This window comes from Desmodus rotundus, chromosome 8 (genome assembly GCF_022682495.2).
Source record: "Desmodus rotundus isolate HL8 chromosome 8, HLdesRot8A.1, whole genome shotgun sequence".
Lineage (NCBI taxonomy): Eukaryota > Metazoa > Chordata > Mammalia > Chiroptera > Phyllostomidae > Desmodus > Desmodus rotundus.
The window spans coordinates 121330233-121357878 of NC_071394.1; the positions used below are offsets into that span (position 1 = coordinate 121330233).

General features: G+C 38.0%; 1 protein-coding gene across 50 annotated transcripts in view; it reads right to left on the reverse strand.

The window, feature by feature from the left end:
• Positions 1–1101: 1101 nt before the first annotated feature.
• The window catches only part of CLASP2 (cytoplasmic linker associated protein 2), a 146813-nt gene continuing 120268 nt past the window's right edge, over positions 1102–27646 (reverse strand). For all 50 annotated transcript variants that reach the window (XM_053929968.2, XM_053929963.2, XM_053929965.2 and 47 more), the window contains 10 exons: positions 26982–27125; positions 25767–25910; positions 24501–24607; positions 22585–22738; positions 16931–17159; positions 8711–8904; positions 8343–8471; positions 4919–5125; positions 3189–3305; positions 1102–1325 (listed from right to left, as the gene is read on the reverse strand). In XM_053929968.2, the coding sequence (XP_053785943.1) occupies positions 1239–1325; positions 3189–3305; positions 4919–5125; positions 8343–8471; positions 8711–8904; positions 16931–17159; positions 22585–22738; positions 24501–24607; positions 25767–25910; positions 26982–27125 (1512 nt within the window). In that variant the 3' untranslated portion in view covers positions 1102–1238. The remainder of the gene's footprint in view (positions 1326–3188; positions 3306–4918; positions 5126–8342; positions 8472–8710; positions 8905–16930; positions 17160–22584; positions 22739–24500; positions 24608–25766; positions 25911–26981; positions 27126–27646) is intronic.

The window sequence follows — 27646 nt, forward strand, 5'->3', positions numbered from 1 at the left end:
ATCAAAACTGATAATTTTTGCAAGTTGGCTGCACATGGAAAGAATAGATGTAGCAAAAGGTGATTTAAAAAAGTAACAGAAAATCACCCTTTAAATAGTTTTCCAAAAGACACTGTAGGCAGCAGCTCAGTTAAAAGTATTAGCCCTGAAGAGGTAGAGAACTTGAGCCCGTTATAGAAGGTAATAGCCTTGGCACCATCTTCTCTCCCATCAGGATCAATGTTTTCAAGTAAGACAATTTCATGGTAACAGGAAACCAGGTTCCACCATTTAAACAAAAGGTGTTGGTCGACTCCCATGTCTCAATAATTAGTCTGTTTATTAAATGAGAAACAGAAGACTGTCAAGGACACACATGCACTTGATTTTTTTTGTCTGTTTCCATTATCAAGTTTATTCATAAGTGAATTTGATATTAATAAATATAAAAAAGCATCATTCACAACAAAGACAAACAAACCAAAAACCCTGCAATGAAACCTTCTATTTTAATAAGTATCAAGAAAAAGACAGGCAGATGATTTGGTGCAGCTTTCTTGAGGGATCAGAGAGGGACATGTTTTAAATAAAGATGGCAAGATCAATAACCAACAAACGGTATCAGTTTTACAAAACTGGCTGATTCTGTAACATTTCTCACTGAGGTCTTAGTTTTAAACTACCAACAACCCCAAAGAAGTTGCAAATAATGACATGTATCACCATCACACCGACAGAGTCCAGCTGTGGTTCAAGTTAGTCTGCTTTGTTTCACGTCATCTCAGTATTTCTAGCATAGGACATGATAGGAAACAAAACCCAAAGTAGCAATAAAAATATTATCCTGCATTTGAAAAAAAGCAAAAAAAAAAAAAAAGTTTTAGACTGTTAAACTTTTAAAGCTTTAAGCATTCCTGTTTAACCAGCATTAAAAAAATTTATACAGTCATAACACTGGCAAAGGTTAATGGGAAGACAAATAAGTACAAACATGTGAAATGATGAGTTTGATTTAAAATTACTTTGTATTGATCAACTGTTGTTAATACTGCTTCTTCTTGAATTTGGAATAACTATCATAAAAGTTACATGCAGACTGAGGATAGTCCTCTGTTACAGAAAATACAAAACAAAACAAAAAACTAAAACTAGGAAACAATGGTAAGTTCCAAAAGATGTATTTGAAAATTTCCTTTCACTGATGAGGGTGGTCTGTCTGTCCTTTCTTTGAGAGACCTGGTTCACTTCGATCAGCTTCACTAACTTTGTCCAGAAACATCAGTAGTGGGGTCAGCTCCTCCAGAGCCTGTTTGTGCACGTTTGATGTAAAGATTCAGTAGCTTCATCTGCAGATTGAAACCAAACATGTCATTTGAGCAAGCGGCTCTAAATTATAACGATCTTTAAAAATTATATACACATATGTGAGCTTTAAAAGATAGATTTTTAAAAACATTTTAAAAATTATTGTTCAAGTACAGTTTTCTGCCTTTCCCCCCACCCTTCCCCACCACCCTAGCCCTAAAAGATAGATTTTTTAAAGTGAGGGGTTATTATAACACCCATTATTGCTGACACTTAGAAATTACAAATTTCTTTTCTCATCTGTTTGCTCATGATTGAGTCCTCTAGCATGTCCTTTCAGATGTTGTAGTGTTAATGTATATCAATTAAAGTAAATTTAGAAAAAGAAGTCATCATTAAGACAATAATGACAAACACTTAAGCACTATGTGCTATACAATATACTAATTCCCTTATATGCTCTCTCTTTATCTTCAAAACATCTTATATACAAGGATGCCCAGGCACAAAGCGTGTGAGTCACTGCCCACGTTCTCAGAGGTAGGTGAGAAGTAGGCCAGCGGAGGAAATTAGGCACTTGGGGTTCTTGGACCCAAGATCTTAGCCAACTATGCCATTGTCCTCTTATGTTTGTCATTTCTCTGATCATTTTCAGTCTTTCTGTATGAGACCGTATTTTTATAAAGTTTGTAATTGGTGCATATACAACTGTGTTCTACATTTTTCATCTAATGTCATTTCCAACATTCTCCTCCCATCTAGTTACTGTCTCCATATGCAACATCTCTGGGTGCCTGGTATTCTGAGAAAGTGCTGAAGTTTAATTCTTCTACAGACAACTCTGGATTATTAGGACCTAGTTTAAGCTCATCACAAAAGGTGGGGATATATCCTTCTTTGAAAACTACTTTATTGTTCAAAGTTTTCTTTTTTAACATTAACTCCTTGATTCAAAAGTTTTTAACCCGGTGTCCATGGGATTCAGGAATTCACTGAATCCTCTGAAGTTATGTATAAAATTGTCTTTATCTACTTATTTTTCTTGAAATGAGATTTTACCTAAATCTCAAAGACTTAGGTAAAAATCTTAACCCAGAAAGAGTTAAGAGTCACTGCTTTAGTTGATGTGTTGAATATAACTTATATAGGTATTTAATGTAAGGTGTATACCTAAGCTCATTTTCCTTCTCATGTGTTTTTTCTGCCCTTTTGCTATTTTAAACATAAATATGATCACAGTAATAATAATCATTAGGATTTGAGGAAACTCTTTAATTGAAGGCAAGTGTCTCTTATTGCCTTGTTTATAAGAGATAATTCAACAATTATAATTTATCCTCATACCCTAGAATAAATTTCAAAATTGACAGTATCAAAGAAATGAGAAAAGCAAGACTTACTTTATCAATTTTTTAAGCCTCAAGAACTAATTGGAGTAATTATTTTGACATACCAAATCAAAGCTGTACACTTATCTGGATCAAAGTAAGAATAAGAGAACAAATATTTACCATAGTTTGTAGGGGAAAATTTTAAACATGTTCAAGTGTTCCATTCTTGGGGAGATACAAAGTAATCTGTGACTATATAGTGAGCGCTCTCTGGTTTTAAGCAAACAGCCTTTGGGGGCAAGGATCTGGTTGTGGGAGCGGCAAAGCAGTAAGTGGGCCACTGTAAGGAACGGAGGCTATGGCAGTGCTTCCACAGCACTCCACCAACAACCCCACCAAACGGACGGGTATGAAAGCAGAAAGAGCGGAAGCGCAGATGGTGGGAGGAATAACTGAATGTTCGAACATGACATTGAAAGCTGAAAATAGAAGGACCCTTTAACATAAACAAACACAAAAATTTGTGAAGACGTACCATGGCCACCATCCTTAGAACACAGCAACTCTACTTACTTTACTGCCAGTGAGCTGACTGAGATGTGGTTTCAGTTCATCACCAATGACTGCATGAACGGCCACCAGGCAGAAGACACAAGCTTTCCGAACACTGCTCTCTGAATTATCATAACCCTAAAACGCAAAGTCCTGATTAGCACTGCGGAGGGACCGGAGAGAAGTGCCATTCCAGCAGACACAGAAGATGCAACTCAAAGGTGGGGTCTCGAGCATTACTGACCAGTAACTCTCCAGCCTTTTCGGGCAGAGACACGCCCTTCTCCCCTCCCGTTTCCCCTTTGGCACCTTCACTGTTAGCTTTTCTTACCAGGTTTTTTCTCATTTAGCTTGGAAAGCTGCAATTCTCTGACTCTGAGGCTGCCCCTTTGCCAATCCACCCTACAAAAAGTCTCCAGATTAACCTCCCTGAAGGATTCAGTTTTAGAGAATTCAGTAGCTCCTTACTATCCAATAAAATCTCAACTCCTTGGTCTGAAAGTCAAGGTACTCCTATAACCCAGGCTGAATTAAGTTTAATATCTGTCCCATCCCTACCACTATTCTGAACTATTCATTCAACAAACATTTAATTAGTACCCATGGTATGTGTGACATATTCACGTTATGTATATGCTATTCTTAGTGTCAAAGCATAGACCAAGAAGAGATTTAGATCTCATCTTCAAGGACCTCACAATTTAAAATTTTAGGGCTTAGAATAGAGCCACAAAGGTAATGTTATAAACACCTTTGTAATGTTTATTACCTTTGTTTAAAATGCCCAAAGAAGTAAATGATTAATTCTCTTCAGGACAAGCCTTAATATAGACACAATATATTATTAGTCAGAGCCATTAAAATTACATAATAGAATATTATTGGATAGAGAAACTTCACAACTGCTGATTAAGTTACACAAAGCATGTTACAAAATGTAATTCCATTTTGCTGCAATGTTTACATATGAATAGGTTTGCGTGCATAGAAGAAAAAAAAACCACATTACATCTATGACCATAAATCAGTATAACCAGTTTGGAGAGTAATCTGGTAATCCCCAGGAATTCTACTTCTAGATATATACACATTAGTAGAAGAAGATATCAACAAGAAATTTTATTGTAATATTTATTTGTGTTAATTAAAAAAGGGAAACAACCCACATTTCCATCAACAGATGAATGGATAAACAAATTGAGGTATAAACATAAGGGGAATATTATTCAGCCAAAAAAGGAATGAAATTTGAATACATGCTACAACACGGAAGAACCATAAAAACTTATGCTAAGTGAAATAAGCCGGCCACAACAGACAAATACTGTATGATTCCACTGACATAAGGGACCTAGAAAGTAGCCCAGAGACAGAAGGTAGAACAGACGTTACCAGGGACTGGGGAGAAAGAATGGGGAATTACTAATTAATGGAAACAGAGTTTCCATCTGGGGTGATTAAAAAGTTTTGAAAATGGATAGTAGTGATGGTGGTGTAACATTATCAATATATTTAATGCTGCCAAACTGCACACTTAAAATATGACTAAATGGTGTATTTTATATTATGTATAGCTTACCACACACACACACACACACACACACACACACAGAGAGCTATTTCTGGAAATTCTTTGCTCTGAACATCCAAGACAGGTGCTTGCTCATGCCGTTGGTGTTGCCCCGAAAAGTGCCTAAAGTAACCGAATCCCAAATCTGTCATAGTTTATTCCTCCATACTTAGTTGCTTACCTGTATGAGGCCTGGCATAATCTCTGGTAAAAGCAGATTAAGAGTTTCCTTGGACACTCTCTCTATCACTTTTGTTTGCATTTTGATTGCAGCAAGGTTAATCGGGTAATCTGCAGTTTGGATGATAGGACAAAGCACTTTGATGCACTGCTCTGGACTGATTGAAGTGGCCAACACTGATGCAGCTTCCTCAGCGGATCTCACCACCTGAAACAAAGAGGAAGTTAAGCTGGAAAGTAATTTTAAAATGTTTTATACTGTGTTCGGGAAGTACAAACTTCATGGAATAGGTAACAGGGCATGATATCTGGGATTTGCTTTGAAAACACTACAGTCGACAAATAAATATAAAAAGTAAGAGTGCTGATAAAACAGGGTTGGCAAATGTCAGTAACTATGGAAGCAATGGATTCACAGGCCTTTATTACAGCATTTCTCCTCCTTTTGTCTGTGTGCTTTTAAAGTTGGCTAAAGCAATTTTTAAATCGTACTGTGGTCTGGTTGTGCAGGGAAGTGAAGGCTCTCTGCACCTGGACCACAACGTGGAGTTTCCCGCATCAGACACACCGTGACGCTGCTCATCACTAGTGTCCTCAACTCAGGAGTGCTTCTGCCTTTTTTAAATAACATTATGACAAAATAAAACATTCAGTATGTTATCAAGTTAACATGCTATTCTTCCTTCTGTTCACAATGATTTCCTTTCCTTCTCTATTGGGCTCGGGGCGGGTCGGGCCTTGGTTTTGCAATAAAGAGAAGAAGTGGTTATCTATCTTCTTATTAGGATCTGTGATCTCTAAAGATGGTCTTGAAAAAAAGTAAAAATTACTGCTTTTGATGCTTCTCTGGCAGTGTCTCCCTTAGACCTCAATCTGTGAGAGGTGCTCAGAAAGGCACAATGGAAAATACATCACAAGTCAGAAGCCCCGGGGCTAATTCCAGTTTAAGGATGTCAACTTTATCATCTGTAAAAATAGGGAAGCTACAGGCATTATTTGGGTCAGAAGGTAAATAACTAAACTACAAATATCAGTTTTTCAGACCTTCAGCAAGATGCTACAGATGTACCACTACTAAATACAGGCTGAATCTGAATAAAAATGCAGACATTTAATAGTTACGACTCATTTTCCTGTAAGGTTCACAGTCATATCTTTTGAAAAGTGAATTACAGAGGGTTTCAATGTCTTCATATTCTCACCAACACTTCTTACTGCCTTTCTTCCTAGTGTGTGTGAAGTGCTATGTCACTGTGGTTTTAGTCGCATTTTTCTAAGACTAATGATGTTGAGCATATTTTCATGTGCTTATTGGGCCATTTGTATGTCTTCTTTGCAGAAATGTCAATCCAGATCTTTTTTTTTAAATTTTTATTGTTATTCAATTACAGTTGTGTGCCTTTTCTCCCCATCCCTCCACCCCACCCCAGCTGAACCCACCTCCCTCCCCCACCTCCACCCTCCCCCTTGATTTTGTCCATGTGTCCTTTATAGTAGTTCCTATAATCCCCTCTTCCCACTGTCCCCACCCAATCCAGATCTTTTGCTCATTTTTTAATTGGGTTGTGTTTTTGTTGTTGGTTTGTAAAAGCTCTTTCTATGTTGTGGTTGTTAGATGCTTCTCAGACACATAATTTACAAAAATTTTCTCCTATTCTGTGGGTTGTTTTTTTACTTTCTCGACAGTGTCCTTTGAAGCACAAAGTTTTTAATTTTGATCAAGTCCATTTATCATTTTGTTGTTGTTGTAAGTTACTTCTACTTGTGGCATTCTATCTAAGAAACTACTGCTACCCTGGCTGAGGGTGTGGCTGAGTGCATGAAGTGCCAGGCTGAGAACCAAGAGGTCACCAGTTCCATTCCCAGTCACGGCACATGCCTGGGTCATGGCCAGGTCCCCAGTGGGGGATGTGGCAAGAGGTGATCTATCAATGTTTCTTTTACACATCAATGTTCTCCCCCTATCTTCCTCCCTTCCCCTCTAAAAAATAAATAACAATCTTTAAAAATAAGTTACTACTGCCTAATCCAAGGTAACAAAAATTTACACTTATGTTTTCTTATGCAATTTTTATAGTTTTAGCTCTTACATTTAGCTTTGTTTGATTTTGTCTCCCTGATATTTTAACTTTCCTTTTCTGACTTTTGCTCATGTCTCGGTTTTACCAGAGACACTGAATGCTATTGCTCTGGTGCTTTCTCTTAGAATGGCAGTCCCTATTTGCAATTTCATTTTCTAATTATTTCTGAGATTTTAAGAAAAATCCTCATGATTATCTCATTAATGTCACTGGTGGTGGTGGTAATATCAGACTCTTTCAGACAAGCTGTCCTCATTATTTTATTTAATAAACTTTTAACAGATATCCGGCTCACATAGGCAATCTACCACCTTAAAGTAGTAATGATTCTTACCTTCATTACTTATTTAAAAAAAACAGATTCTTATGGATGAGTGGAATGTAAAGATAACATTAATGAACTCTAAGTAAAAAACAAAGTGAAACAAAGAAGAAAATGAAATCGGACAATTTATTTCCTAGAGCTAGCCTATTTTAGGGGAAAGGTTGTAATAGCACCATAATTCATTTAACAGAAAAGAATATATGCTTGCATCTCAACTGGACATAACCTTGAAAATCAAGGTTAAGTATTCATCAAGGAAATGATTGATAAGGATACTTTACTAGCAACATTTATGTTTCATGCAATGCAGCAACCCCCCTTGTTATCTATGGGCTCAGTTACCTGCAGTCAATCACGGCCTGAAAAAATTAAATGGAAAATTCCAGAAAGAAACAATTTATACATTTTGAATTGCATGCTATCCTGAGCAGTATGACGACGGTCACCCCATCGTACTCTGTCCCACCCAGGACGCAAATCACCCCTTCGTCCAGCACAGCCCATGCCACACATGCTACCGCCTGTTGGTCACTTAGCACCCAGACGGGTCATCATATCCACTGTGGTGGTACCACAGAGCTTATGTTCGAGTCACCGTCATCTGACTTAATAATGACCCCAATGCGCAAAAGCTGCGATGCTGGCGAGTCAGACATGCCAGAGAGAAGCTGTGAAGTGCTTCTTGTTAGTGAAAGGGTGAGTATATTACAGTAAAATATCTTGAGAGAGAAAGACCACATGCACATAACTTTTACTGCAGTATATTGTTATAATTGTTCTATTTTATTATTGTTAATCTCTCACTGTGCCTAATTTATAAATTAAACTTTATCATAGGTATACATGTATAGGAAGAAACATAATATATATAGGGTTTGGTAATATCCTCAGTTTCAGGCATTCACTGGGGGTCTTGGAACATCTCCTGAGTATAAGCGGGGGCCTGGGGGAGAACTGCGATAATATAATATCAGTACTGATATTATGACACCTAATAATTTAGGTATCAGGTAACTTACCTCCTTATGAGGATCTTTATGTGCTTCCAATGTTTTCATGACGGTCAGTTCTGCATAGTTTTTAAATCTTGCTGGTTGATGCCTCAGGATTTCTTTTAAAACCTTTAATGCCAAAGCCCTGATTGTAGGCTAGAAAGAAACATTTTAATGTTTTTAATATTTTCGGTTGTAGAAAATCTTTCACATTTTCCATGCCTGAAATGTAGGGTCTTAATATCGGGGTGGGGGTTGGGAAATCATAGACAACTGCATAAATTATGTCGTATTGCACAATTAAGTTTCACATCTCTAGTTGAAACCATTACACATCTTAAATGTGTAAAAAACTGAGAACCAACTAATTCTATTAAAAAGGAAATTTTACTTACCTCTTTATCCCCAAGGGTTTCAAGCAGTAAAAGTAATATTGTTTTGAAGTGTTCGTCCCAAACACTAAAAGATTCTTCCTGTGTTAGCTTCATAAGTTCATAGAGGGCAATTTTTCTTTCTTCTACACGCTCATTATGATTAGAGAGCTCTTTCAACAACTCTGCCACCAGGTCAGAGTGGTCTAGGGAAAGATCTGTCAAAAGGACATTACATTAGCTCTGTGACTTTAAAGGTCACCTCTCCCAAGCATGAGGACGACTTCCTAACAGGAAACAGAATGTTGGTTGTAAAAAAGAAACAACAAAAAACCCCCAAAACCCTAAGTAATTTTCTTTTTCATTTATTGTCACCAAAACACCAATGCTAGTTTAAAACTTTTTGTAATAAAAATTCGTAAGAGAATTTACTATGATGAACTCCCAATCACCTGTATCACCCAGATGTAACAATTACAGTTTATTCTTACACCTCCTTCCATTTTTTTTCCCAGAAACATTTCTCACAAATTACCAAGTATTTCACCCTTGCACACTTAAGTGTGCGCCTATGGTGTCACCCCAGGAGGCAACGATCATTGGATTTAAATGGCAGCAACCTGATGCCACCACCTTAGAGGTCCCTGCCAGCCTTTTAACTAACAGTTTCACCCACTGCTTGTTGCTGAATCAGTTATTTTATGAGGGGTTAAAAATGGGCTGGACTTCTTCTGTAGAGAGTAACTTTATCAACTGGAGCTAATTACCCTGACATATAGTTTGATAGAAGAGACAAAATAAATACTTAATATATTTCCTTTTAAATTTCAGAGTCAAGAGTTAGGTCTGATGTTACTAAGCTTTCACTTGTTTTTGCTTTTTTAAAGTAGAAATACGAGCTCATGAATTTTATGAATGTTAAAGGACACATTATTTTCGCAACGGTCATCAGTTCTTTGAATCATTTTTATAGAAAAGACAGTTAAATCCAACAGTTCACATTAGAACATTACAAAATAGCAAAGTTCTTCCTAAATTCTTTTCATGACAAAATACATAAGTTCAGGCCTTGTGGGACTTAGGCAGACAGCCTGAACTAGTCCCATAGACCCTTTTCCTAACTCCATCTCTGAAAAAGAAAGTAAAATAAAACATAACCACAGTATATAGAGCCTGGAAGGCACCCCTGGGGCCATTCCCTCTCCTGAGTCTCCAGGTAAGACTGTAGTAGCACCACAGGGCTGTGATCTCCACTGGTCCACCTGGTCTGAGCGTGCTGGCCCTCTGTGGGAAGGGACCGCCATTTGTGCCCATCCGAACAGACCAGAGAAGGCTTGTGAATCTGGCACTTGGGAGAAGGCTTTTGCCTACATCAGAAAAGGCTCAAGGGGAAAGAGCACTCTTCTCCCAAATGCCTTAAGGGTGCACTTTCCCAGATGGATCACTACTGATCATTAAAAACAAGCCACTGTGCCTCATCCTGCCAACTGCTTAACCTCTGACCTGGAGATACCAATGATGTATTGAGATAACAAAATAGGTCTCAGGGAACACACAACTACAAGTAGGAAAAGGAAAATTATATTTCACTTAAGGGGATTCAGAAATCTGAGGAAAGGAAATCAAGTTCTGTGATTACATTATATGACTTTTACTGGAGCAAAACTAATAGATGACAGGAAAGGAAAACTGAGCCAAAAGTAACAACATTAATCGACTACTGAATGGAAGTTTGTTAGGACAACTTTCATGGAATTACAATTAGAGCACTAAGAACCTCTGGTCCCCAAATACTCATACACAGAGCACCAAATGTGAAAACTGAATTCAAAATCTTGATATACTTTGCAAAGAATGATCACTGAGGAGAACCAAATTAGGAATTTGTAAGATCAGGGAGAACCTATGCAAAATGCAAAGCAAAACCATGAAAAAGAAGAAATTTGCGTTCAAAAGATAAAATCTTAACTTGGAGGAAAAATAATTGTCTTATAATAATTTCACTTGTATAGACCAACATTAGAACAATATTGCTGGTTTTGCCCTGGCTTGTGTGGCTCAGTGGATTGAATGCCGGCCTGCAAACCAAAGGGTTGCCAGCTCAATTCCCAGTCTAGGGCACATGCCTGGGTTGCAGGCCAGGTCCCCAGTAAGGGGCATGTGAGAGGCAACCACACATTGATGTTTCTCTCCCTCTCTTTCTCCCTCCCTTCCCCTCTCTAAAAATAAATGAATAAAATGTTAAAAAAAAAAAAACAAACAACAACATTAAGTGCTGGTTTAACAAGAACTACTCTAGCAGGGTAAATGCATCTCTCTAAACCCCACAAAAACTACTCCTGGAAAGTTATCAGACTTCCACAGATGTCAAGAGAATCATTCTGATAAGAATGTTTTATTTCAGCTAAATAAATGGAATTAAAAAGAAAATGTGTTTCAAAGGAACCCAGTTCTTCATGAATATAAGCTTTATAATTCATCTAGGAGATAAATTAGAACTGACCTATTGGGTTGGCCAAAAGTTTGCTTAGTTTTTCCGTATGATGGCTCTAGTAGTGCTTAGCTGTCTCTAACTTCATTCAAAACATTTTTGTTAGATTGTACTGAGACAGCTGTCTTATCAGTGTACATTTAAAAAAAAACTTATCAAAATTGGTGGGGTTTTTGTGCATCCATTTTAATATTGAATATGGAAGAAAATATGTAATACTATTGGTGTATGGTGCTATATTATTTCAAGAAAGGTAACAAATAACTGAAACACCAAAAAACCCAAAGAGATTAAGAGATTTGTTCAGTGTATGGAGAAGGTGCTGTGACTCATCAAACGTGTCAAAAGTAGTTTGTGAAGTTTCTTGGTACTATTGACATTTTGGCCAAATAATTCTTTGCCGTGGGGCTGTCTCATGCATTGGAAGATGTTCAGCAGCATCCCCTGCCTCTGCCCACTAGAAGCCAATAGCAGGGGATAGCCAACGTACTCAGAATATCCAAATCAATAAAGTTATTAGTGAAAATGAAAAATGTGTCTTTTATTTTATGGAAAAAATTAAATGGGCTTTTTGGCCAGTTCAATATAATTGTCTAAAGAAATGACAGACAGGAAAATAACTGCTGCCAAAGGAAGCACATAAATTATTTGTTACACAACTGAACTATTTATATCATATAAATGAGAGAGGCCTAAGGTTCTGAATTAATTAAGGACGGTATAATCAACAGAGAGGCACTGTGGTGATGTGAAAAACAGCCGCAGGCTTCTGGAGTCTCACCAAACCTCTGCCTCTTACGCTTTGTGTGATAGGGGCACATTCTTAATCATTCTGGAGGCTCAGTTTTCTTCCCAGTAAAGTGGGAAAGTAGCACCCACCTCCTAGTGTCACGGTGAAGCCCTGGGCTGGGAATACAATAAACTCACCAATTACAAGTCTAATAATACTTTTGTTGCAGTGCTCAAAAACTATAGGATAGTCTTTCAACCTGGCGAACTCTGATAAGAGCCTCCTCTAAATACAGTATCATCCTCAATAAAAGTAGTATTTTGGAATATGATAGTCCCTGGCAAACTTTTACAAAGATCATAATTATACATGGACACTGGATGTTTTTTAAAAATTTTGTTATTTCTGATTTTAGAGAGGAAGGGAGGGAGAGAAAGACGGAGAGAAACATTAATGTGAGAGAGAAACATCGACTGGATGCCTTTGTACACACCCCAGCTGGGGATGGACCTGCAACCCAGGCAGGTGCCCTGACTGGGAATTGAACCAGCGACCTCTCCGTTTGTGGGTGACACCAAACCTACTGAGTCACACTGGCTGGGGTAATTTTTTTTTGACTCGGTAATTTTGATAAATGTATCTACAATGTATCTGTCTGTAATGTAAACAGAGACATCTAAGTGAGATATAATTTGTCTCAGAATTTTAAAACATTTCCTTTATCTGACTTTAACAAAATAATTATCTCTTCCCAAAAGTTTTAAGTTTTAAAAACTGACAAAAAGGATAAATGTATTATCCTTTAATAAGGGGGGGGAGGACATGGTGGCTGAAAGGAAAATCAAAACAGCAAGAATGGTCAATAAATTTTTTTTGAAAAGGATACTGTTAGCAATGTTTACAATAAAATAACGGCAAATTAGATTTCTCCATCTCCAAATTAAAAATAAAAATAGACAACAAACAATTGCTGTATGAAACTTGGAGCAACTATCTGGTTTAACTGAGGCTTGTCCATCTTCACAAAATGTTTCTGCAACCAAAATGGCTGCCTATGTTTCAGCAGTCAGTCAGGTGTTATGCTGTGAAAAAATTAGGTTTGCGATTCAAAACCATTCTATCCTGTTTAGGTTTCAGCTACATAATTTTCAAAGATGTCTTCCCTTAACAAATGGAAAAAAAAAAATATATATCCTTGGTAAAGGAGAGGAACATTAGACAAAAAGGGGGTGATCTTGCTATTTTGGTTTTGTAATATTTGTGCCATATTAAATAAGTCTCTTAACATGAGAAGGTAAAAATATGACTCCTCAATCTCATAAAATATATTTTTCCAATTATCAGAATTACAAATGGCCAGGCCTGGGGACACAGATCCCCAAGCACAGCAAGGAGGATCTCAACATTGGAGAGGGGAAAGCATGGGGTTTCAAAGCTCAGCCAGGGTAAGAAGGGTGCCCAAATGGCATGGTGACCACCTGTGACCTGTCAGAGTCCAAGCAGAATGAGAAGGACATCCATGGCACGGGGTGTGAGAGCCCAGGAGGCCGAGGGTGTCCACGTGGAACGGCAGCACCCAGCACAGTGAGGAGTGCATCTGTGCAAGTGAGGGGTGGTGGGGGTGAAACTGGGTGCATAAAGGAGGACCGATCCAGTGGGCGAATATGTTAAAGAGAATGGAAGCCAGGTTTCTCACTTTCTGAGATAGGGGGTTCTCATTTTGGAAAGGGAGGAAAGTAGAATTAATCTCATGGCACTGGATGACTGGAACTGGAGTACCGTGTAAACACAGAGCTGTGGATAGCTACAGAAATAAGCAGACGTAAATTAGTGTGCCATACAGCTCTGGCCCCTGAGAGGGCCTAGGGAGGTGTCCAACCAGTAGCAAGTGCACCCTAGTGTATACCCAGTGCACCGTTTTCTATGAAAAGAAACCAACGACTGCTCCTTGGAGAAATGGGTGACTCCAGGATTGCATCAGGGACAGTATAATATTTTGTTTTTCCAGAATGAAAAGATGGAGACATGTCATGAGGACACAGAGCCAACTTGAATAGAATCCTGCTGGTCAAATCAAGGACAATTTGAGTAATAAAATAATGATAGTTACAAATCATAACTCATTGATACAACACAAAATCATGAGTTCATACAGTTATAAATATGTCAGTGAATTTTTAAAGTATATTATTCCTTTAGAGTTAGAGGAGAAAGGAAGGAGAAAGAGAAATATTATGTGCAAGAGAAACAGATTGGTTGCCTCTCTTACTCCCCCAAGTGGGGACCTGGCCTGCAACCCAAGCATGTGCCCTGACTGGGAATCGAATCAGCAACCTTTCAATCCGCAGGCTGGCACTCAGTCCACTGAGCCACACCAGCCAGGGCTGTAAATGAATTTTTAATGAATAAATTTTAAGTTTAATGTGGAACAGAGCATTTACACAGTTTTAAAGTACGTCTCCACAAAACACTTATTGATTAGAAAAAGTACCGTATTTTTTGGACTATAAGATGGACCCCCCATTTGGGAGGAAAATGGGGGGTGCGTCTTATAGTCCAAATGTAGCATACTTGGCTTGCTGGAGGGGGGCCAGCAGTGGAGTGGGTTTTTTTTTCTCCCTATTTCCCTCCTCTAAAACCTTGGTTCGTCTTACAGTCCAAAAAATACGGTACTTTCACAGTGGAGAAGCCCGGGAAGCACCACCATAACCAAATGGCCTAAGTTACTATCACCAGTCAGGGTGCAAGTGAAATTATGTGTTACTTGAAAGAATGCACTATCACTTCTATGATACTGTCACCAGAGTACATAATCTGATTCTCATTGTGAGAAAACATCAGAAAACCTAAACTGAGGGAAATACTACAAAATAACTGGTCTCTAACCTTCAAAGTAACCTTCATAACCTCGGTGTTGAGAGCCTAGGAAAAACTGAATGCTCAAGGAGATGTGATGATTAAATGTAATGTGAGGTTCTGAACTAAATGCTTCAGCTGACAAAACTGTAATGGGGTCTAGAATAGGTGGTCATTAATGCACTGATGGTAATTTCCTGCTTTTGATGAATATATTGTGGCTACGAGGGACAATGTCACTGTTTACAGAAAGCGCATCCTGAAGTGTTTGGGATGACAGGGCTTCAGTCTGGCAACTTACTTTCAAATGGTTCAAGAAAAAAAGTTCTTTGTACTCTACCCCCAACTATTAGCCTTCAATTATTTTAAATTAAATATATATATTTCAGCAAAGGCAAGAAATGTCAGTGGACTCTCCTGGTTGGGTAGCTCAACTGGTTAAAACATTGTTCCGGATATGCCAAAGTTGTGGATTCGATCCCTGGTCAGGGCACATACAAGAATCAAGCAATGAATGCCTGAATGGGTGGAACAACAAATCCATGTTTCTCTCTCTCAAATAAATAAATATAAATTAAAAAGAAAAAGAAATGTCAGTAGACCCAATTTGGTCTGCCAGTTTGTGACCTCTACGCAGAAATAATTTTAATACAATTAAAGCTGCTAATGCTGCGTCTCGACTTCCCAGGCCGTTGCTGCTACACGGGGTCCAGGGACTTTTTATGCTAGATCCAATGTATTTATTCCTGTTATGCTGCTGCTGTGAATAAAACTCAGCAGCATATTAACTATTTGTGACAGACTAAAACACACCTAAGTGCGTAATTGGGGCAATTTTATAGATTCATGTATAATTTAAACTTAGTTTGCTAGGTTGTCGTAACTTTGCCTTTGTGATATATTAAAGTCTCTTAACATGACATGTTTGTAAAAATATAATTTGTCAACCTCATTAGTAATCAGAGAAATACAAGCAAAGAAATATTCCTACTCATCAAAATTACAAAAATTAAAAAAGATTTCTGATACTTAATTTCTCAATCATCCTATAAATTAAGGAAATGCTTATTACCAAATCCCACAGAATAGGATCACCTATTCTATACCCATCACAGTAACAAAAATTAAAAATATATAAACATTCTGTGTTGGTGAGAAAATCAGTAGTACTTAAACTGGCCAACAGTTTTAAGCTCGTAACTGGGACTCAAACCTGAAACTTACACATCCCTTAACTGAGCAAATTCACCTCTAGAAATCTCTCAGGGTGAATTATGTGTATGTCCATAAAAGTTTTTGCCAAAATGTGTTCACTGACAGCAACACTGGGGGAATAAAGGAAGATCAGAAACTACCTACATATAGTGTTGAGAGGGAGACTTCCAACTTTAGCTACAGGTAGTTTATACATTACCATACATTACTTGAGTCTTAAAAAAATAATTAATGGATCACGTCATTTGTAGAGGGAAATGTAATTATTATTAAAAATAACTAAAACATTTGCAGTATTTTGTAATTTCCAATCAGTTATTATACATTTTTTCCTGAACCTTACTGCATACTGTGATCAGTAAGGCAGGCAGTACAACATCTCCATCCTCTTTTAGCCTAAACAAGTAAGACTCAGGAAGGTCAACCCATTTATTAGGCTGTGGAGCTCAGTAATAATGTTGAGCTTAGACTCAAGCCCATTGTAAGCACAAGAACTTAGACCTAAGCCAACTCCAAAACCTAATGGTAGCTTTTCCCAGATTTGGTCCTTGGATATATTTTATTAAAGATTTTGTTTATGGCTTCACACCTAAAAGGCTGTTGTAAAGAATGGGTATTCCTTCAAAGAATTTTGTCATTCTGATAAAAAAATTAATGACTGAATGGTGTCTGAAGATAAATTTATAAGCTACAATTGCTTTGTCATTTCTGGGAGGCCACTGAGGTTTTCATCATTTCAAGAATGATCGTAGATGATTACTGTTTCTTGTTCTAGGAAAAGATAGCTACCAAGCCATTAGAAATGAGCTCCTAGAAGATGAGAGATAACATCACCACCCCAAAGACCCTTACTTTTTAGGTTACCAAAAAAGAGCACATATACTTCTCTTGCTTCACAGGTTACCAGTCCACCAAAACACAGGCAGTAGCAGCACCAGGACAGAGAACATACCGTCAGGAAACTGGTCGGCATCGTCGTCAAACATGGCCTCCTTGAGGGCAGACTTATTGAAGGGACTGATGCTGTCTGAATAGTTATACGGATTATAGTCTCGAGAGCGTGGAGAGGAGTGAGCAGACATGGAATGGAGCAATGAAGCTTTATTGTCAAGGGCTGTCTGGCTTGAATCAGTAGCATCACCTCCTGCTCTTGGGTCAGACATCCCAGGACCACCACACATCTAGTAATGAGAAGGGGAAGGCACAGCAAATCAACTCATATTCAAGTAACAATTCAAAATTCTAAAAAAAAATGTTTCCCTACTGCTTAAAAGGCTATTTAAAAAAGGTAACAATGACCAGTGGGGGGAAAATTATGTCATGGAAATCAATATGAGTTAAAACTTACATTCAATATGTCAAAGGTCATAGTAAAGTTGTGAAGAAACCTAGTGAGGGCAAATAAAAACCATAAAAGAATACTCTCTCTGAAGATTCTTAGTGTCCTAGCCAATGGTTTGACCAAACAATATATACCATGTGATTAGTAACAGCTTCTCTATACCAGCTAAAGATACAAAATGACTTCCATTAGCAAGAAAGAACTAAAAGCTGTCAGATCCCATTAGTAAGATAGTAAATTATACAATGACAATATGTCAACAAAGTATAAGAAAACCAAATTAAAAAGCTTGCTTTAAGGGGGAAAAAAAAAAAAAGGCCTTAAGAAAGTGTGTCACTTTTGGAAAGATGCCTGATGGTAGTTTGTGTACATTAATACACTTACCAAAATAGCAATACTAACACTGATACTAAGACCAGTATCAAAATCATCACCACTGACTTCAGGTCAAAATGGCGGAATAAACAAGGTACCCACGTCCTCCCACAACCACATCAAAATTACAACTAAACTACAGAACCACCATCATTCAGAATAGCTTGAAATCTGGCTGAACAGAAGTCCTACAACTAAGGATATAAAGAAGCCGCCACATGGAGACTGGTAGGAGGGTCAGAGATATGGACGGGCTGGTCCCTCAGCCACAGGCAGCAGATAAAAATTGGAAAGGCTATCTCGACTGTGGATGTCCCCCCTGAGGAGTGAGGGATGGTCCCAGCCCTACACCAAGCTCCCAGCCCAGGGTTGCAGTGCTGAAGAGAAGTCCCCATAAATCCTGGCTGTAAAAACCAGCCGAGATTGTGGCTGAGTGAGACTGAGGGCTTCCAGAGTCCCAGGCAGTTCCCTCTTAAAGGGCCTGTGTCCAGACTTACTTGGACTTACTTTCTCTGAGCTCCAGCACTGGGGCACTAGGGACATATGAGGAGGAACTGAATTATCTGGCATCAGGGCACCCCAATCTCTAGGTAAGTGGCCCCAAACCCAGCACTAAAGGCTGCTGGCTTTGATTCACAGCTTGGCCTCTCCTGGACACCTTCAAGCTCAGCACAAGTAGCAGTGATCTGCAGATAGCTTTGTAACTTGTGCTGGATGGCCACTGGCAGAACACAGGTGGTGGCTGACCTTGGACTGCACTTCCTAGGAAGCCTGAGAGGCAGTGCACCAGGTGGATAGCTTGGTGGACAGGTGGACACTAGGTGATGTTGAAGCATCACCACCCAACCACCTCCACAAGTGACACACTCAAGGGACAGACTCTATGGGCACTGGTGCCCCACTGAAGTAAGTACTGCTCTGTGGGGTGGGCCGCTCGCTGGACAGGTGATCTTCTACATTGGTTGAAGCCAGTCCTTTCAGCTGATCGGCCTGGGTATAAATCCCATCCCATTCCATTGACGTGCCAACAACAATTAAGGCTCAACTACAATAGGAGAATGTACATGGCCCACATGGGGAGATGCACCTGAAGTACCCTACTAGGGTGAAGGGGGAGGCTGTGCCACTGGACTCTACAGAACACCTACTACCTTAGGCTACACTATTAAGCCCAGGAGACATAGCAGTTCTACTTGATACATAGAAACAAACACAGGAAGGCTGCCAGAATGAGCAGACGAAGAAACATGTCCCAAATGAAAGACAGAACACAACTCCAGAAAAAGAACTAAACAAAATGGAGACAAGCAATCTACCAGGTGCAGAGTTTAAAGCACTGGTTATAACAATGCTGAAGGAACTTAGAAAGAATTTCAATAGCATAGAAAAGAACATAAAAGCCATTAAAAAAACAGTCAGAAATGAAGGATACACTAACTGAAATGAAGAATAATCTACAGGGAATCAATAGTAGAGTCGGATGAAGCCAAGAATCAAATCAGTGATTTGGAATGTAAGTAAGCAAAAAACACCCAATTAGAACAGCAAAAAGCAAAAGAATCCACATAAGTGAGGACAGTGTAAGGAGCCTCTGGACAACTTCAAGAGTACCAACATTTGCATCATGGGGTTCTGGAAAGAGAAGAGAAAGAACAAGAAACTGAAAACCTATTTGAAAAAATGACTGATATCTTCTCTAACATGGTGAATAAAACAGACATACAAGTCCAGAAAGTGCAGAGTCCCAAACAAGATGAACCCCAAGAGGACCACACCAAGATACGTCATAATTAAAACTCAAAAGGCTACAGACAGAGAATCTTAAAAGCAGCAAGAGAAAAGCAGTTAGTTACTTAAAAGGGAGCTTCATAAGACTCAGATGATTTCTCAACAGAAACTTGCAGGCCAGAAGGGGTTGCAAGAATATTCAAAGTGATGAAAAGAACCTACAACCAAGATCACCCTACCCAGCAAAGCTATCGTTTAGAATCAAAGGACAGATATAAAGAGATTCCCAGATAAGAAAAAGCTAATGGGGTTCATTATCACCAAACCAGTATTACGTGAAATGTTAAAGGGTCTTCTTTAAGAAGAAGAAAAAACTTATTAAAAAATGGAAATAATAAAATAGCAATAAATACATATCTATCATCAACTGAATCTTAAAACCAAAATGAAAAAGTAGAACAGAAACAGACTCATAAATAAAGAGAACATTTTGAGGGTTGTCAGATGGGAGAGGGGTGGGGGAATGGGAGAAAAAGGTGAAAGGATTAAAAGTACAAAGTGGTACTCACAGGATAGTCATGGGGATATACAGGGAATATAGTCAATAATATCAATATAGTCAATAATAGTTATCGACTATGTATGGCGCCAGATGAGTATGAGATTTATTGGGATGATCATAGTTAGTAAGTTATATGTCTAATCACTGGGGTGTACACCTAAAACTCATAAAATATTGTATGTTAACTGTAATTAGAAAATGATTAAAAACAAGAAAAATGAAAAAAAAAGTTACATGATCAGTATCAACACCATTTATTAAGCAATTATGTGCCAAGCCATTAGCTAGGCACTTTATAAATATTCTTCAAATATTTACTGTCCACCTAGTACATGCCAGGCATCGGTCCTGGCACTGTGGATGTATCAGTTAACAAAAGAGGGAATGACGTCTACCCTGAAGGAGACTACATTCTAGTGAAGGGAGAGAGACATTACAAAAACACAATGAATGAGTGGAGTATATGGTATGGTAGAAGGTGATTAGTGCATGGGAACCAGTGTGATATTAAAGGAATCATGAAAGCAAAGGTTGCCTATTAAGTAGGGTAATCAAGAGCAGGATTTACTGAGAGACCATTTGAATAAAGACTTGAAGGAAGTGAGGAAATTAGCCATGGGGCTATCTGTGGGAAACATGTGTAAGGCAGAAGGAATAGCCAAGACAAATGCCTGGAGACAAGAGCATGCCCAGTATGTTCAAGAAACAGTAAGGAGCTAGTGTGGCTGAGGAGTGAACGGGAAGGAAAGTAGTAGGAGACGAAGTGAGAGAAGTAACAAGGGAAAAAAGGTCTACTGTGGAGACTTTGGCTTTTACTCTGAGATGGGGACCTCTGAGTTGTGAGTAGAGGAGTGAAAACAGACTACAGGAAACCAAGGGCAAAATCAAGGAGGCTAGTGAGGTGCCTATTTTAATAATTCAGGTGAGAGAACCGATGACGATGATGATGAGGGCTGGAAACAGAAAGGCAGTGGTGAGAAGTGGCTGGATTTTGGATATTCTGAAGATACAGTCGACAGATATCCTGGAGACTGAGTATGGAGGACAGGAAAGAGAGAGGAGACAAGAGCAACTCTTTTGAGGAGGGTTTTTGGCTAAGTAAGCAGTGTTGCTATCAAGATAGGAAAGAACAGTTTTAGAGGAAAAGATGAGGAGTTCAAACAGGCGGTTTAATGTATGAATCTGGAGCTCAGGAAAGTTCACGTCTGGGCTGGATGAAGCCAGGTGATTTATTACACTCACAATAACTTTAAAGCTATGCAGTAATACCCCAATTTTGCTAATGAAGACACTGACACTTAGAAGTGACAATATGACTAACAAATAATTGCCAGGAACCAGGATTCAAACCCATGCCAGGATCCACTACTTGAGCTCCCTACAATGTGCCCTATCTTGGGGGGAAAACCTCTCAATTAAGTGGTGGTTTGTTACTAACCTGTCATTACTATCACATGCACCTTTTGGGATAGGAAACCTTCAATGTGAGTGGTAAGCTGGTTTTTAGCATACAGTTTACCAGACCCCTCCCCCAGACAGGTCTGAGGGAAAAACAACAACAGGAGAGAAGTTAGGAAGGCAGAGGAGGGAACCCTTTACAGAGAAGTGCTGAGGCACTGCAAAGTTCTACAATTGTGCAAACACTGAGAAATCACAGATTCCCTAGGAAAGAGTGGGATGGTTTGTTTTGAGAAAAGTTCAACTGTCAGAGAAAAGTCTTAGTACAGTAAAAAAATAACTTTTCTTTGCATAATAGCAAAAGCAACAAAATGCACAGTAATTCCAATATCAGCTAGATCATAATATTGTTATTAGAATCACACAAACAAGTGATAATGCAAATCACTATCACTATGCTTAACAGAAAAAAAAATCTAAATGCCTTATTTTGTCTTACAACACCCATGTGATCTGGCCCATGTGCCATACCCCCATCTTTTTAAAAATGTTTTTTGTATCTTCACCCATGGACACGCTTATTGATTTTAAAGAGAGGGGAAAGGAGGGGGAGAGAGGGAGAGAAATATCGATCAGCTGCCTCTTGTATGTGCCCCGATCGGGGTCTGAACCCACATCGTGGGCATGTGCCCTGACCAAGAATCAAACCTGCAACCTTTTGGTTTGTGGGACGATGCTCCAACCAACTGAGCCATTACTGGCTAGGGCCCCCCCACTTTTATAATGTTCCAACTGCACTGGCTTTTGTCCTGGCCATCAACTATACATCGCTTATTCTCATCTAATTGTCTTTGCACTTGTTATTTCTTTTAAGGAATTCTCCTCTCCTGTATTTCGATCTCAATGCAAATGTCACCTTCTGATAGAGGCCTTTTCTGACCACTTCGTCTAAAATAGATTCACTTTACATTTTAACCTAAAACTCCACAGTACTCTCAGCTCTGTCTGAAAATCTACAAGGACAATGGGGCATAAATCTGCCTTCTAAATCTAAGACTCATGGTAGATACACAGTAAATATTTGTGATTGACCTGTAGAAAATTATGTTTGAAAATGACAGAAAGTGAAGTTAAAACAAACAAACAAACAAAAAAACTCTTAATGAAATAGTCTGCAATGTAAGAATATCCAAACACTCACTGAATCGCCATCGTCTTTTTTAGAATCCCTTTTCAATGGCTCATTCATATCTTCTTGACTACGGAAGCTGAAATTCTGAATTGCTTCAGTGACACCTCTAAGAGAGCTATAAATATCTTCAGAGTTCATATTTTCTGTGTCATAATCAAATGCACTATAAAAAAGAGCAACTTTTATTATTTATATATGGTTTACAAACACATTTGAAGAGATTATGTAGGATACTTATAAAGGTGGGATTAGAGAATATATATTCCCCAAAGCAAAACAAAACCCAATAGCTATATGGTTAAAGGACATGTCCCCTTGTCCTTCCATTAAGGGCAGCTTACAATGACTCTAACAACTTAACAACTAGTTTGTCTTTTCACCTTTAAAAATGTTCTCATTAACCGGGGGACGGCAAACTATGATCCCTGAAATCTAAGAATGTTTTCTTTTTACATATTTTTTTAATCCTCACCCAAGGACATTATGGATTTTAGAGAGAGGGGAAGGGAGGGAGAGAAAAGGGAAGAGAAACATCGCTGTGAGAGAGAAACATTGATTGGTTGCCCCTTCTTCGTACATGCCCCAACCAGGGACTGAACCCGCAACCTAGGCATGTGCCCTGACTGGGAATCAAATCCAAAATCTTTCAGTCTACAGGATGATGCTCCAACCAACTGAGCCACACCAGCCAGGGCTACATTTTTAAATAGTTGAAAAAAAAAATCAGAATATGTTGTAACACATGAAAATTATATGAAATTCAAATTTCAGTGTGCATAAATGAAAGTGTATTAGAACATAGAGATGCTCATTTCTTTAGGAATGGTCTGAGGCTATTTTCACCCTCTAACATCAGAACTGAGTAGAGGTCACAAAGACTGCATGACCCACAAAGCCTAAAATATTGACCACATGGCCCTTTACAGAAAGTTTGCTAATTCCTGTGATTAACTCACACTAATAACAGTGCTTGAACAGGAGATAAGTGTATTTTATAAGAATTTGTAAGAAGACAAAGAATTTTTAACAGTGAACACATTATTGACATGAATTCTATAATCAAATTCTAAAATTCAACTGAGGCTGGTATGTAGCTATTAAAACTGTTACATTTAGATACCATGGAAGAAACAGGCTGGATAATAAATCTGCAATATATTTTTCTTCCTTAGATGCTGATATGTAGTATCATATAATTGTACTGAATATGATGAAGCATTCTATGGTATATATGGCTAATAACAAAAAAATCAAGCTAATAACTATAAATGTGGACTACTATGCCAACTATTTTACAAGAACAGGAAAAAGGGAAAATATTAGTTCATTAATGAGTCAAAAACTTCATTTGAAATACACCCATGTTTGAATTGCACAAGTGTGTGAAATTATACATTTCTTTAATTTTATATTAAGGACCAATCTCACAGTTACATTTTTTCCTAAGAAGTATTTATAATGTCATTTTATATTTATCCCTTTTCCATTCTTTTTTATTTTTATGTTTTTTTGTCTATAAGCTTATTTTTTTTCCTGTTTTTAGAAGTGGTTGGCCAATATTAGATCTAAATATCCATCACTGTGACTTGACCTCAACATTTTTACTAAGTAGTATAACTAAAAGAATTTGCAATTTACTGAATTTGTGCAGCATATCTGAGAAACTATGCTATTCAATGTAACAAGTAGTAATTCACAAAAGTTGTGTAAGTCTTGACTTATTAAAAAATTCCATGTTGTATGCATTATTATAACTTGAAAGATTACTTTTGGAATAAATGTTATATTTTTTGAATCTGCTAAGTTTCTATGTGTCTAAGACCTTTCAAGTCAAGTGGAAATCAGCTGGAATTACATTAATGTCCGTTTTCTAATAATGGGAATTTGCAGTAACAAACCATGACAGAAAATCACCCCTTTACTACCTTGGAGACAAAGTATTCTGTGATGTGTTGGTGGGAGAAGTAAGAGGACTGGACCAGTTGGCTGGTGAACGTGGTGTTGGTCTCGTTAAAGGACTCCCCATGGAACTCTGATGAAGGGAATCAAATAAATATTAACATATGACAGTTAAGTTCAACTAAAAGGGTCTTAGGAAAACACACATCAAGAAGTTGAATAATAGGAAATCCATATTAAAGAGCTATATTTTAATTATTCATGTACTTATCTCTGATTTCTGTAGGGAAAAATCTTTTTCGCCATTCAGAAATCTACTTTTTTTTCCTGTTATCCTCACCCACTTCTAACTCTCAAATATCATCAGTATCTTTTCATCAAAGATTTAATAGATCCCAAATTATAATTTTAAATTAGCTTCCTCTTCTGAGGCAATTTCCTTTCTCCAAACATTACTAATGCTCAAATTTTCTTCCTCCTTGAGTTTGCTTTACAAATGATTTTCACAAAGACACCAAAGGCATAAAAATCTGGTCATATTATAAATTTGCCTCTCTCTTAAGATATAACAAAATAACCCCTTCTCCTTTTAAAAAGATAACTGACTCTGGTCCCAGGAAATTGTTCTTAGATTGTTTCTTAACCTTCAGAGTTTACCTTAAGCCTGCCATAATAAGTAAATCTATTTTCTCCTTTACCCATTATCAAAGGTCTGCCTGTCTTTTACAGACAAGTTCAATTCTGTAGGCATATTATGTAAATAATCCTATACCATTTTGCTATGTAACACTGGAATGTTTCATTTACTCAAACTGTATTTTCCCCAAACAAAATCCAGTATATCCAAGCACCTCTGGACCGCCAAGCCTGTAGTTATTAAATGTGAACACACCTTTTTTAAGCATTACCCTGTATGGACTGACTTGTTACCCCTGGAATAAGTCATCCCTCTAGTCCTCAGGAAGAACTGGTTCATCTAAAAAGCATGTTCTAATTCTAATGGCTTACAAAGCTGATGCCTTCTCAGTTCCAGCTCACATTCTGCTTTCCCCGTCCATACTGTGGCCACCATTCACTGCCACCCTAATGTACAGCAAATTATAATATAAACATGACAGGTCTAAGCACTCTATTCTTTCTGGGACAATATTTACTTTGGCTCAGGAAATGCTGTCCAATGTAGATGTGAAATTCCTAACCAGGGTCAAAACTTTACTTCATGTAAAAGAAAGGATTATTGTTTAAACAACCATCATGTTATACAACAGCCAAGAAAAATAACTGAAAAATACCTGAGTTCCGTTGCCAGTGTTTCGAAGATGATTATAAAGAAGCTTGGTAGCACCATCCTGAAAAGTTTTTGGTAAAGCTCCTAATAACATTGTAAACTCTGGGGTATTGAGTTCGAACAGGGAAATCAGCACGGACTGTGCCGCCTGGAAAACAAAGGACACAGGAAGTAGATGGACATACTGTGGTTACTCAAAGGAGACCATTTTCTTTACCAACATTTCTGTTCAATAGCACAAGGCTATCTTTCCCATAAAAAAGATGTTCTTATATGCTTTAAAATTTCTTTATTGAAAGAAAGAAGGGAATATGAAAATACAACAAATACAAACTAAAACAATCAACAGCAGAAATTAACTGGACAGTTCCAGGGTTACTCTATCAATGTACAATACTGCTTCAGTTTCCTAACAAATGATGACAAGAAGATGGATAAAAATAAAGGTCACAAAATTCGTATTTTACATCCTCTTTTGCAGCAAATATTGAAAAAATGATTTATCAAGGCAGAAAGTAAACAGCTTGATAAAGGATGTAAGAAATAAATGATTAGGGATAAACAGAAGTCTCAGGAATATGGTGAAAAGAACAGAAGGTCTAGGAAAGAGCTTCCCAGGAAGTAAATTACCTGTATTTTTGAGGATATGGAAAGTATCAGCCACAGGCATGTGGCAGGAATATTGAAAATACTGACAGATACTTAAAAAACGTTAGAAAGGAGTTATTTACACGGTACAGGAGTGAATACTTCCAAAGTCAAAATGTAAATCTTTTCCATTGGTGACCAACACCAGTGGAAAGGATGTGGGAATAATATGAGAACGCAAAATCCTCATTTACCAAGGTAGATAGATACATAATGACTAAATTCATCAACAGATCAATAGATAATGCCTACAATTAATAAGTCAAGAAAAGTGTAAGCTCTTACTTGAAATACATAAGTAAATACAAGGGGAAAGATTTGGAATACTTTGAATGGTTGTAAGATTAGAGGTTGAGAGGATATGGCAAGGATAATTTTTTTATCCTAAGTTTGAAATTATACTCATATTAAGTGGATAAAACTTAACATAATTTAGAAGAGATTTTTTTAAAAGGTCTTCACATCAATGCTAACTGGTAATGTCCTGAAAATATTAGCTTCCTTCGCTGGTAATCCAAAATGACTGACTCGCTTTTCTAATTTATTTTCTAAACCTTATACGAAAACATACCTTCCGAACATCAGAACTTTTGGGTTCTGTTGTCCAAGTGATAACGCGAGAGACGGCCAAGCGAGTCTCGCTGGAATTTATAAAATCTCCCGGGTCCATCTGTTTGGCCAGAGTTTCTATGTATTTAAGGATTGCAACCTTCACCTGCAGGGGTGAGCACAGCGAGACAGGACAATCGGATGGTCACTGAGGGATACCGAGAACATTCCAAAAACAACTCGGTGATTATTTTTTGACAAATAAAAAGGAAAACAACAACAATAAAGAATTAAACAACCACCTACCTACCTGAGGTACAAGTGTATATGACAATGTGGACTTTTGTTTTTCACACACAGAAGAACTGTTACGTCCCGGATGTTTCACTGCCCGTGTCTGAACAACTGCTGAAGACTCTCTTGACAAAATATACACCTCTCCTTGAGTCTGCCTTCAGAGCTTATAGCTGCCTCTTGTCTAGACTCCCTGAGGGCCAGTCTGTTACTGGGCTTTTGGGAAAATGAGCCACAGTATTTTGAAAAGGCATGACATATCGAGTGAGTAATTAAGGTGGGCAGTATAGGGTTTTTGTCAAGTACACAGTAAGACTCATACAATGAGATCAGGTTCTTTAATAGGTCCACTAAGGGCTAGAACTACCTTCCAAAAGAACTGTCACAAAAAAG